At 38.4% G+C, this 13,765-nt stretch overlaps 1 protein-coding gene across 2 annotated transcripts in view; it reads left to right on the top strand.

Annotated features, from left to right (window-relative positions):
- The first annotated feature begins 1,954 nt into the window (after positions 1–1,954).
- The window catches only part of LOC126356288 (charged multivesicular body protein 3), a 56,876-nt gene continuing 45,065 nt past the window's right edge, over positions 1,955–13,765 (top strand). The window contains exons 1-4 of one of the 2 annotated variants that reach the window (XM_050007171.1): positions 1,955–1,999; positions 2,190–2,312; positions 2,404–2,464; positions 2,542–2,721. In XM_050007171.1, coding sequence (XP_049863128.1) covers positions 2,268–2,312; positions 2,404–2,464; positions 2,542–2,721 — 286 coding nt within the window. In that variant the 5' untranslated portion in view covers positions 1,955–1,999; positions 2,190–2,267. Of the gene's footprint in view, positions 2,313–2,403; positions 2,465–2,541; positions 2,722–13,765 lie in introns of both variants that reach the window. The other variant, XM_050007170.1, reaches the window with a different exon arrangement.

Consider the following 13,765-nt stretch of genomic DNA (forward strand, 5'->3'; position numbering starts at 1 on the left):
ATATCTAGGTGTCAACCTTAAACAGCACTGCACGGACCAGTCAAAGAACAAATCTACACCACAAATTTCTAGGAACTGTTGAGGAGAAAATGCACATACACTGTACAGTACTGCAATCCCACTGGTGTATTCAGCTGCTCAATATTGTGCCCCTGCATGGGAAAACAATGACTATGGTAAATACGCGTGTGAATAAGGCCACAAGAACCATTACTGGCATCATCAGATCTACTCACATTCCGCAGTTGTCTGTTCTACTCCATTTTGACTCGCAGATTTCATCAGAACAGCTGTCAAGGTGCAAATTCTTTAAAAAATTGGGTCATAATAGAATTAATGTCTAAGTAGTGTTTTCCAGAATCTACCAGCAACTGGTCAAGGCTCAACAGCATCCAAACGGGACAAGGGAGATGTGTTCACATCTTGCAGAAGTGGAGTTGCTGTGAATGTGCTGAAGGCAATTGTAGTGCACAAGGTAATGGGCAATAAGGCACACTGTTGAGAACTGCCCATTTCACACTTTTTTGGGGCTGGAAGTCTTGCATGAAGTGATACCAAGAGCTACAGTCTGGTTATCAAATTGAAATGTTAATTTGTAAATACTTTGTGTACATGCACACATATATTCTGTTGCACCAGTTGATGATCATCATGATAAAATGGAAGGTCATCTCTTGCATCATTTCCTAGAGTCAATGAATAAAGTTTCAGTGTTGCAGTTCATTAAGTCATGCACCCATTCAGGAGAGGCTGCAGTAAGTAAAAGAAGTTTGTTTGTACAAAGAGAAGCAAATGGTAGAAGTTAACATTGTGCACTGCATCATTATTAACTAGGCCATACACTAAATTGTTACACATTATTTGACTTACTTAGGTTAAAATGAACACAGCAAGGCAAGTAGGAAAGGCGCTACTTTAAAAGCAGCAGCTGCTTCTTTTATTTGATGAGGTGTGTGTGGCTGTGAGAAGACTCTACACAGCAAATATGACAGCTTCTGGCTCTGTGAGAATCGCCTATAACTGATACTGGTACTTTAAAAGTCTTTCCACAATTACACATGTAGCGTCTTAAATCTATTGTGAAATATACTGTTTCTACAGCCTGTGCACTTTTAAAGTAGGCTAACTTATTATATCCAGCACCAGTTAGTACTTACGCAGTATATAAGAGTAGCTAATTACAGAAATATATTCTATGTAGATAATGAGTTAAAATGTATACTGAAATTCTCCTCCCCTCTCATCTGAAATCTTGGTTGTTGTCACAGACTGACCTGTAGGCCTACTGCATCCTGAGGTCTAGGTTCGGCTGAAAGATACAATCTGGTTGTGAATTGGCGATGGACTGAGCGCCTTGAACCGCGGGACCACCGCGGCCGGCTGTAAACCGTTGATACCATCGCTAAATAAAACTAATTTTGTATATAATGTGAAAGAAATTACTTGCCTGCTCGAAACTTGTGAAAGCTGTTCATGAACACACGATGTTTTTATGCCCCTTGCAGCGAAAAGCATTGATGTTTTATTCTTTAAATGGTGGTTTGTAAGTCTGCAATAACCACAAAAGTTTTCCTTTTACTTCAGCAAGATAAAAAACTACTTCCAGTTCATCCATTTCTGTCCGATGACAAAAGCGCATAGTACGTCGTAAGAAATAAAGGAATCACTGGCAATTTTTTTTTTTTTTTCATTTCCTTCTAGCCGTGTCAGTATAGCAAATAATTGCGTCAATCTTTAATATCATAGGAACGACAATAAGAGCTGATATTGTCAAGCTGGCAGTCATCTGCAACTAATTGAAGCAGAACAAATTTTCACATGTATGCAATTTAAGATACGGACATTTCATTGTTGATCCTGTGAGTGTGATGTTCCTGATACCTGGATCGAATTATTTGAATTTACCCGCGGTAAAGCGTCAGAGACTCTCACCATCAGCGTTCTGTGTCGACATCAAAAGGAGCGATCACTGTAGTAGAACTAGAACAGAGAGTGTCGTGTAAGTGCTTTCACACAACTCTCACTGCCAGTCACTAAATATCTTTGCAGTGATTGTAAACTAACATTTTGCAGCGATTTTAAGTAGTTTTCGCTTTTTTACCGCGTATCGTGCCAATTTTAATCAGTCAATACAGCTACAATTTTATGAATCATTCAGGAGAGAGATATCTAGCATCCAATTGTTCCAGGACAGCCAACATCAGATGTTCCGTGTGATGGGGGAGTGGTTGTCATAAAAAGTTTGAGGGCTGTCATTCTGATTGAAAATGGGATTGTTCGGGAAGACACCAGAAAAAAATCCAAAGGAATTGGTATAACTTATATGTATTATTACACGCGAATATTTAATTTAGTAAGACGTAGTGAAGTAATACGCAGTTGCAATGCACTTGTGATTTTCAGGTTAATGAATGGTCCCACAAAATAAGAAAAGAAGGTTATCAACTGGACCGTCAAATAAGAGGTGCATAAAATTATCTTCTTTGTCAGATTTGTCCTGTTTTACCCATGAATTTCATAACTGTCATTATTCCTTGATAGCGATACAGAGGGAAGAAGAGAAAGTGAAGAGATCGCTGAAAGAAGCAGCAAAGAAGGGAGACAAGAGTGTTTGCACGATTTTAGCGAAAGAAATTATCAGAGCACGTAAAGCAGTGAACAAAATACATACATCGAAGGCTCATCTCAATTCTATACAGATGCAAATGAAAAATCAATTAGGTAAAGTAATGCAGAATGTAATTAAATTTTCCTCACTTACTACTGTCTCATCCAGTATGGTAAACGGGTTCATAAAACTTCGCAATGTTTTATACTTTAATTCATTCGCAAAAAATTATTTCCCTTAGTGATAGATATTATCAGTACTACCTTTTGTTTTATAGTGTTGCTTATATTAGGTGTTAGTTCAATGATAAGGACCAATTTGTGTTTGTATGTGATGGTATGATTGTTTTAAACTATTCTAGAAATTAGTGTTTTGCAAAAAATTCTAACTTTTTTTCTGCACATAACTCCCACCGGACTTGTAACCAAATGTTGCAGTAGTTCACCTTACTGATTAGTAGAGGATATTGTCACTCCTCCTCCTTTATGTTGGTTGACTACTGTGCTATGCACGTGTTGACTGGATTTTATCCATAGCAGTGCTGTCTCTTACTGTCAGGTCCGTGTTAAATTTTCTGGGTGATAAAGTCCCTCTCCAATCACGTCTGTAACAAACCCTCTCAACTTGTACCCTTCTTTAAATAATTTAATAAAAATGTTCTGATCAAGTTTTATAGATATAGTGAACAGGAACTTAAATATTGCCAAATTTTCTTGCTGGAAGTTGTATGAGTCAATGGAAGTGTGAGAGTCCACCCATCTGACTTGACCCATGATATTATGTGGTTGTCATGTGCAATGTTATTAAGGCAAGGAATTTTGGAGTTGGTTGTTTGTAGATGCCGTGTTGTATTTGATGGTGCTGTCTGGTTGTAGATGTGGATGTTCCGAGTTTTAACGTGTATTGGGTTCATTTGAATTTTGGTTGTCATCATGCTATTGTGGTTTCGAGTTTAGTTAGTTGGTGCAGTAATACAGGTTGTGAAAATGTTTTCAGTGAGTTATTAGGATCCTTTCTTTTTCTTCCCATTGGTCTAATGTTTTTGTGTTTGTTGTTTGGAAAGAAGTCCTGAGCTTGATGATATGATGTCTGTTATACAGTTTCTGCAGATGTTCATTCTTATTGTTGGATGTATAAGGTGTCACATTTGTGGCAACAACATGAGGTTAAGAAGAGTTCCCTTGGCTTGGACCAGGGACATTGTGGCATTGTTGTGTGCATGTGCACGTGTGAGCCTGGTTGGGGGGGGGGGGGGGGGAGGGCTACTGCCAGAAGTTTTGTTTTATACTACTTGTGATGATGTTTCGTCTATTGTATATTTGTAGTAAGTTGGTTGTGTTTTAATTGATGCAGTGAATATGGGGTGTTTTGGTTTAGTTATTGGTGTTTTGGTTCCACTTTTTGGTATGGTAGGTGTTGGGTTTTCGGTATTGATAGTTGAGCTATATAGGTGAAGGGAAATGTCTGAGTCCTATGGTTTTGTTGTTACAGCGGAATGCTGTAATTTAATTTTTTTGTGTGTTTTGGGATGGTACGGTGTTTTTTACCTTGTTGCATTGCTAAACCCTCAATTTTCCACAGTTGTCCTGTTAGTTTCATTTTATTTTTGGAATGAGGCATTATTGTGTCACTTTTATTTTTGTTCCCATTTGTTGGAATGTGTGTGTAGTGATGTCATTGTCATTTTGTATATGGTGGAAGTAGCTGTTTCCACCATATTGATGATGATGTCGTGGGTGAAAGAAATCAGGTGGAATCGGACACTTCTGTAATGCCAGTTGTAATACTAGAAAACCATATAAAAAGTGCTATGGCTGAAGATTTCTATCTATTAATATGCATATTAACAATGTGCTTATTATTGTATCCTCGGTGATACATAACTGAAATTGGTGTCATGTCGAATGGAAAATTCACAGGTTTGAGAGACTGTAAATACAATGTAACAAGACGACTTCATAGTATGCAAATGTAACTGCTCAGTGGAAGAAAAAACACATAGGCAGGCACATTCATCTTATTACAATTTTATGGAGCCTTTTTATTGCTTCTGTGTAAAACAAGGGAGCAATATACAATGGGTCAGAATGAACGACTTGTCCATTGTCTTGTTAACTAGGGGCCTACTTGGTATTTGAAAACTTGCACCTGGATCAAACAACAGCGAACTAAAATACCCATTGACATTGCAGCAAAGCAAACATCAGCTGCAGATGATGTCTGAGATACTTTTAGACTGGGTAAACAGACCAGATTTCAACATTCTGATTTGAAAATATGTCGATATTTTTAACTCTTAATTTACCATATTTGTGCTTAGGAATGGGGGGGGGGGGAGGGTGTACACATTTCTTGACGACTTTGGTATGTCAGTGTGATTTGAGAGTTTAAATTTTGTGACTTGTGAGAAAGGCTGAACAGTCTGAGAGTGTAAGTATACATATCCATACACAGTGCACAATTATGTAGGTCGAGGACAATATTTCAAAGTTAGAAGCATCATAAATAATTTTCTGTAATATATTTTTGAATCTTTGTGGTATTGTATTTGTACTCGGCTGTTGATTGCTACGTTAGTGTGACATTCATCATCGTCATCAGCCACTACAGTGTTCACCAATGAACCCATATGTTTTAAATGTTATCTACCCACCTTCCATTAAACTGTCATATTTATTTATTTCTCCCTCCAGGGATAATCTCACAGTGATGTAGGATTTGTCATCATTTTATTGTAATAGTACTCACATAGGTACACACAGAATACGTGAATGTGTTTTAAGAGCATAGGACACTGGCTGGCAGTGCCTTTGCTGAAGGGAATGTTACAGCATTTGCTTAAAATTATTTAGGAAAATCATGAAAAACCTAAATCAGGATGGCTGGACAGAGCAGACTCCACCCTCCCAAAACATGAAGTTATTGTCATAACAACTACATTGCTTCATTCATATTGTACAGTGTTGTTTTGATCATAAGGAATTCACAGCAAATAACTTACAATATAAAATGGAATTTTGTGTTGTGCACACTATATACATAAGCTGGTGACTCCAGGACCATGAAAATGAATATCAGGAACATGAACATCTCCATGGCCTTCCATCAGTCTTGTCTCGAAAACTGACTTTGCAACTCCCTGATGAGTGAGATTTTGAGATTGGAGGGACAACAAAATGTTGTGTATCAAACACTATAGTTATATTGTGATCATGCATTACAATGTGACAGGGTATTGTAGCTGCCCCCTTTCATTATAAACCACTTCTAAGCATGAAGTATGTTCCAGCTGCCATTTTGAACAGCTGTATTTTTGTAGTCATTTTCATCTCCTTGAACAGTTTATTATACAATTTTATTCCCTGATCAGAAATGCTGTATGGAGTGTTTCGTTCACTTTTTCTAGGTAAAGCCAAGCACATACTGGTTCTTGTTCCATGACTTTGTATACAACTGTTAGTGAAATATTTAACTAAAGTTTTTGCTAATACACATAACAGATTGGCAAATGTACTCGCTTACTGCAGTTTTTTAAATCCACCACACAGATTAATGACAAGGGCTGGTCAACCTGAATGTGGTTTTTTTGGCTGTTTTCCATCTCCACTAGGCGAATACCAGGCTCATACCCATATCCTACCTATGTTACTTGATTTACAAATGTTTAGAAAACATTTACACACTTTCACGTGGCATGACACTAGAACAGATAATGATGTATATAAACTGTCCTGGGGAGATGGGGCTGGTGACAGGAGGGGTGTCCAGCCACCCACTATCACTAACACTTACAAATTCAATAATCAACTTGCCAAAGGTATGGGATACAGGCCAGGAAAAAGAAGAAATAGGCATCGATTCACAGACAAACACAATGGAAAATAATGCTAGGAATGTAAATATGGTTCATGGATGAAACATCAGATGTCATGAAATTTCCACAATATTTCACTGGTGCAGCTGACCAGCATCTTCAGGTGTGGTGAACACATTGCTGAGCTCGTGACCAAAGCCTCCTATTTATGACAGTGTGATAAGAAATAGCGACAAGTGTGAACAAGCCAAATCTGGTGACCAATATCGCAGATATTCTGATCGGCAGCGAGACAGACAACTACTTCACCTTTTGGACGATGAACCAGCAGTTTCAATGCAAGCACAAGGCTGTCAGTCATACTATTCCCTGATGTCAGGTGCCCCAGCACCCTGCTGATATACTTGTTTGCAATGGTGTGTGTACGTTCTCACTGTCGGCATCCAAATATGTCACCACCACGTGTCATCCCTTGTATGACCAACAATTCTATTTTATTGTTGCTGTGATTTTAACATGGTGAGCACTGCATCTGATTCTGTGATAAGTTGGTGTCCTGTTCCCTCTTCAGCAGATTAGTCAAGCTGTAAATTTCAACTGCTTCTTTAATAATGCTGTCCCAGCACGAAGATGTCAACGTGAGAGGTTTGTTGTGTTTTTCTATTCTGTACTGTGCTCTGTACTGAGACGATGCTTGGACACTGCAGATTTCTTTGGCTGTGCAGTTTTCTTTGGCTGGTTCGGATGTGTGTGTCATTGATATTTGGCACACCTGTCCTCCACAGTACAAATTTGTCCAGTGTATGACGTCCCACAGCTACAGGGAATCTTGTGTAGACAAGGCCAGCTTAAACGAAGATTTTCTTTGACTGAGCATAGAAGAGCTCGTGAGTTTTGTTGGCAGACAAAAGACACATTTAAATTTGTTTCTTCAGTAATTTTCCTATTGTTGAAGAAAAACTGCCAAGACGACTATTTATCTTTGTTGTTCTCTCTCCTCCAGCTCCTCACTTAGTGTAACACATGCCAGGCGCAAGGCACGGTGAATCTCCTGTTCAGAATATCCATTCTATGTAAATACAGAATGGGGGTGATGTAGCTCATCAGATAAGCGATCTGTATTCAATATAGCTCATGCTCTGTGGATCAACATCCTAAGCACACCACTCCACTTTGTTGTGCAGAATGGTGACAGGGTGGTGACTTGTAAGTCTAAGTTAGTGTGTGTGTGTAGGTTTACGGTATGCAGCATGATCCAAGGTGCCATCCTCTTTTTCTTGAAATCACCACGTCCAGGAACGGTAGTGTGCTGTTTTTCTCCATCGTAAACTTGATGTTCAAATGAAGAAATTTCGTCGCAAAATGAATCCAGCGATGCAGTGCCTTGGGGCCAGATTACAAAGGTGTCGTCTACATATCGCCAAAAGCACATAGGTTTAAACTCTGCCGACTTGAGTGCTCTCTTCTTGTAATCTTCCGTAAAAAGATTGGCTACAATGAGTGACAAGACCCATTGCGACACCATCAGTCTGTTCAAAGTTTTGGTAATTCAATAAAAAGAAAGTTGAGTGAGCAGGTGCTTAAACAAATCAACAAGTTTCCCTCCCAGACCATGAGCTACAATGATTCCTGCAATGACACTCAAGTGAAAAGTGAGAGTGCATTGAAACTAAAAAGAACGTCTGATGGTGCAAGTCACAAATTATTGAGCCGACATATGAAATCTTCTGAGTTGCAAATAAGGTGCTCACATTTTCCCACTAAAGAGCTCAATAGCACTGCTAGATGTTTAGCCAGATTGGATGTTGGTGCCCCAATATTACTAATAATTGAGATGGTGTCCTTATGACTGTCAGGCAATCTGTACAGTTTAGGAGGAATAGGTGCCTGCATTGGAAGTGTCTTGGCCACGTCATCAGAGATCATGCTGGTTTTGAGAAATTCTAAAGTTCTTCATTGTATTTTTGTGATGAGGCCCTTGTTTAGAAGGTGATATGCAGAGTTGTTCAATAAATATTGTGGAAATTTCATGATGACATCAGATCTCTTGCCTGAGAACCATATTTTATCATAAAATGATTTTTCGCATCAAGCAGTAACATCCTGTACATCTTTTTTTTATGAATGTTTTTATATATGTTTGTATATATTATTATTTCAAGACTTTTGGTAAAAATGTTTACCCCATACAAAGATTTAAAGCAAATCAGTCAAGAACTTTTTAAGAATTTTCATAATTTCCCCTTCACATATTACACATAAATTTATATATTAAATATATTTAAAAATGGATATGATAAATGAGACAAATTCATAAACAAAATAATGAACACGAAATTTGAAATAGAATTAAGAAGAAAACAGAAAGAATATTTACAGAGCAAAGGAAACTGGAACACAACCGAAGAATGTAGAGGTTTTGGGAAGAGTAAGAACCAGAAACAAGAAAAGAATTAATGATCATGCAACATTCATTGTTGAGGGCAAAACTTTGTAACAATAACAACAGTAATAATAATAATAGAACAGTCATCTTGTGCATTAATGAACTGCTTCAGCTGTACTTAGCCCTTTGTTTGTTGGTCATTTTTCCGTGATTCCTTATGGACTGGAGAAGTGGTAAATGTGTTTTTCAGATTCTACTTTTCCATCAGTAGTTATTTACTTGACATATTTAGTGCAATAAATTTCCTTTACCTTATGTCTATGGTCACAAAATTTTTGTCATCGGAGTACTGGTTTCAATGTATAATGACCATCTTGAGATCTGTTTTATAAAAAAATGTGTCCTTTATAAAACTGATCTGAAGATGGTCATTAGAGACCAGAACCAGTAGTCTGACGACAAAAAATTTGTGACCATAGACGTAAACTAAGGGAAATTTATTCCATATTCAGGTCACTGTTTTATTCGCAACAATGTCCCAGCTTGTGAAACATTTAGTCCAGATTATGTAGAATAGCCCTTCATTTTACTGCAACCACTTCCTGTTTTCTTCATGCAGGCTGCAAATTAGGCCTCCATAGATTTTCATGTATTTCACCTACAGTGGATTACTATGGTATAATTCATTTAGGCCTCTTCCACCATATTGGACTGGAATACATGGCTCCCACTGTTTCATTCAAAGACATACGGCCTTTTACTAGTTCTTTATCCTGACGGACGACGAATGTTGTGTACAAATTTTGGAGCTTTTTAGCTCTAACGTTTTAGTTCTGTGAATGCAATTATTGTAATATTGTTATGTAAAAATTGTTAAGTGTTTTTAACAAATTTTAAAATAATTTTTGATATCAATGGGTGTCTCAGGGTTTATTATACCTTCTTGATTCATTGTTATGCAGATATTCACTTGAAGGTGAAACTGACATAATAAAGAACTCAGTACAGCTGAAGTGGTTTATTAATACCCAATATGATTACTAATAGCTGTGGTTGATTTATCTATAACACTGTACGCATTTAAAAGAAGGATATAGCCCCTGTCTGTCCAAATCTTCAGTAAGTATCACATAAAAATTTGAAATAACTTTGTAAAGAATTTTTGCAATTGTCCCCCCCCCCCACAAACACCCCCTAGCCCCCATGAACCATGGACCTTGCCGTTGATGGGCAGGCTTCCGTTCCTCAGCAATACAGGTAGCCGTACCGTACGTGCAACCACAACGGAGGTGTATCTGTTGAGAGGCCAGACAAACGTGGTTCCTGAAGAGGGGCAGCAGCCTTTTCAGTAACACTAACCTAAACGGTCTTGCTGTGCTGGTACCGTGAACGGCTGAAAGCAAAACAATGTCTCTCTCCTTTATACATTACAAATGCATTTATATTTACTTGTTTTAAAAGTTGTGTAGACCATTTCTCTCTGAATTTCATTAGAGTGTCATATATAAATTTGAAGTCAAGCAGTTGGGTTGGGTTGTTTTGGAGGAGGAGACCAGATAACGAGGTCATTGGTGTCATCGGATTATGGAAGGACGGGGAAGGAAGTCGGCCGTGCCCTTTCGGAGGGACCATCCCCTCATTTGCCTGAAGCGATTTAGGGAAATCACGGAAAAACTAAATCAGGATGGCCGGAGTCAAGCAATCAAGAACATTTCAAAATTTTTGGTAACAGCTTTGCCCTTTGGTGTTTTATTAGATATCTGCAGTTTTGTTTTTGCATTATATAGCTGGAGTCCGCCCAAGGAAGTAGTGCTCTTAAAGTCTTTCATGTGACACCCAGTGTATGGAAACATTAGTTTGTTTCCCATTACAAACAAAATTATTATTAAAGTGGAATTTTTTGTGACCGTTCAATAGAGCGGTCCCAGATTAGTCTAGTGTGATACTCATTTTTATCAATATGTATTGCCAGGTACAGTAAAACTCAATGAATAACCAGTACTCCAACAGCAGCAGCAACAACACGGCCATCGCCTGCGCTGGGCTGCTGCAGCCATGCGTGCAGCTGGATTGCTGTTTATTCTTTCTCTTGTACTGTACCTGTTAATACATATATCTGGAACTGCTTTATCAAATAGGCATGTACAACAATGCAATGAAGCTCCAGCACATTATGACGCCAATGTGAACAATCAAAATCTCAAGCAAATGGGCATGTAAAATGTGGAGTTGAAAATAATTTTGTTTATAACAGAAAACAAATCTACTTTTGTGTGGACAATGGTCATCATGTGAAAGATGTGAGGAGCAGTAAATGTTTGGTCTGACTCCAGTTATACAATGCAAAAACAAAATTGCAAAGATCTGATGAAACACTAAAGGAAATATGTGCCCCCCCCCCCCCCCCCCACAAAAAAAAGAATGAGAATGCTTAGTACATTGTATGGGAAGGCACACTGATTGGTTTTCAAGAAGGAACCCATATCTGGAAAAGCACAGCTTGGATGGCAGAGTATCAAAGTGCAAGATGAGTATGCTGTCCACATTACCTCATTAAACACTATATAAATAGCACATCATATTATCTACATTGTAAACGGGCTTTGCACTGCATATCTTCTACATCAGTGCTGAGCCTCGTGCACATGAGCCAGTATATCTGATTATTTGTGATGTATTTCAGCCGCTCTCTGGACTCAAGCAATAAGGTCCTCTGCTGACATCGCACGTGTGTCATACAACATACTATTCATATTACCCACAGAAAATAGTTGAGAGGTGTCTGATCTGGTGACTGTGCGGGCCATGGAACTGGTCCACCTCCACCAATCCATCGTCTGGGATATGCAACATTGAGATTTTGATTGTTCACATTGGCGTCATAATGTGCTGGAGCTTCATTGCATTCCAGCCACATGTCCACCCAACCCTTTAGTGACACTACATCCAGTAGATTAGGCAAAACATCTCTAGTAAATGTGAGGTAGAGCGGACCGGTTAGTCTGTTTGGCAATAGATATGGCCCAATGGTTCACCAATTATCCCGGCCCAGATGTTAATACTGACCCAGTGTTGTTGCACATGCAGGCTTTCGTATGCTCGAAGGTGCATGTTGTACGAGTTTAATTTGCTTCTCCAATAAATGTACATTCATTCATAAATAGCACAGAGCTCGGGAATTGTGGCTGGAGTATGCACTGCTGTAAATAACACTGCGCAAAAGGGTACCCATCATGGGTAATCTTCCTCCCATAATGCCTAGACTTTCTGCTGCCGTTATTGATGGAGCCTGTGTTAGAGTGTTTGAGCTGAGAGTGAGCAAACCACATCACATTTTGGCACCTACCAGAGAACAAACAGTAGACTGCAGATAGTATTTGCAAGTACCAAGCACAATGTGCTTCTGCTTTACTGTACAATGACTACAACTCAGAAAGAAAATACCTATGTGCAACTTTTCAGTGTCTCTGAGGTGTCTCTCGATGGCCACAAACTGCAATGATGTGATGTATGTATGTCTGTCTGAAAAAACTCTGCATACAGTCTTGCAGCAGCTCTCCCACTGCAGTCCACTTGGCCATATGCGAGCACCATGTCTCCTGCTCACTTGCCATTTGTTCACCACCCACATTTCCATTGTACACACTGGAGCTGTATTGCATTTTAGTACTAGATCACTGCTCCAGCTGGGCTTATTACATTCTGCAGGAATCCTTTGACTTGCTTTCCCCATCTACAAATCGCTTCAACATTCCTCCTGTCTTCTATTATGTCCTTAGATAATTGAAACTTAAATTTCTTTAGTATTTGCTCTATAATACTTACAATCATTGTCGCTCTTCTTACTTTTTGTTGCCACAAGCACTTTGCCCTTGTTTAATGAGAGAAATTTAGGAACTGTGGATTAGTATATTGCTTTTGCAAAGAACTGAGCGTCACAAACAAAAGCGTTGACAACATGTAGGTCATATTTGTATGCATGAATTTATTTACATTTGCTATATATGCACAAAAAATTGGAAGGAGGTATTTAGCATCTAATATGCCGAAACATCATGAAGTTATTTGTTATACTTCACAATAGACATGGAAACTATTTTTGCAATCCTTCGAGCATTCACTGTTTTTGTTTACATTATTAAATGTCGGCATTATTAATTAGTTCTACAAAGAGTATCAGAACCATTTATGAGTATGTTAATAGTTATAATCTGAAGAAAATAATTGCCATGTGGTGATAGGTCAATGGCATGTTCCTTTCTTGCATTCCAGAATGTGTAGTAGTTATGCTAATGTGAAAATGGCACTCACATCACTGACAGAAACTAATTTAGAATAGTTTTCCTTAGCACTGCTCAAATTATCACTGCTCTCTCACAGGTGTAATATTAAATTTTCATTGCATTCTTCTACAACTCCTTCATTTTTGGCTGCCTCTCTGATGACGCTTGCTGTATTGTTCACTATGTTCATCTAGGACTTGCTTTTCACTGACTGGCAGCTGCCACAAGGAGATTTTTGACTTCAGAGATAGTGAATTTTTTTTGTTTGCAGCAATGTAATTTTCTTATATTTGCCCATATGCCTTCAGTGGCATTAAAGTGGGCCTTTAAAGAATATTGTCAATTGAATATGTTGGAAATTGTGGTTTCTTTCATTCTGGGATTTTGAGCAATTCAGTGTTATTAAAATCAGCTTTGAAAGCCACTTTTCCATCATTTCAGCCAATGAATAATATTGTCTCTCTGTATTTGCCAAAGTTGGTGACTTTTCGTGAACAATAGAATGATATGGGGCATTATCCATAACCATACAGATGGACTTGTAGGGTTTGTCGTGAGTGACTACACTGTCCATCTCTTTATGGTAATCACCTGCCCTTTCCAAATTAAACACTAACAGGCAGTCTGACACAAAACCATCCAATGTACCTGCATGTAAAATAATAATTCACCGT

Source organism: Schistocerca gregaria, chromosome 3, assembly GCF_023897955.1.
Source record: "Schistocerca gregaria isolate iqSchGreg1 chromosome 3, iqSchGreg1.2, whole genome shotgun sequence".
NCBI lineage: Eukaryota > Metazoa > Arthropoda > Insecta > Orthoptera > Acrididae > Schistocerca > Schistocerca gregaria.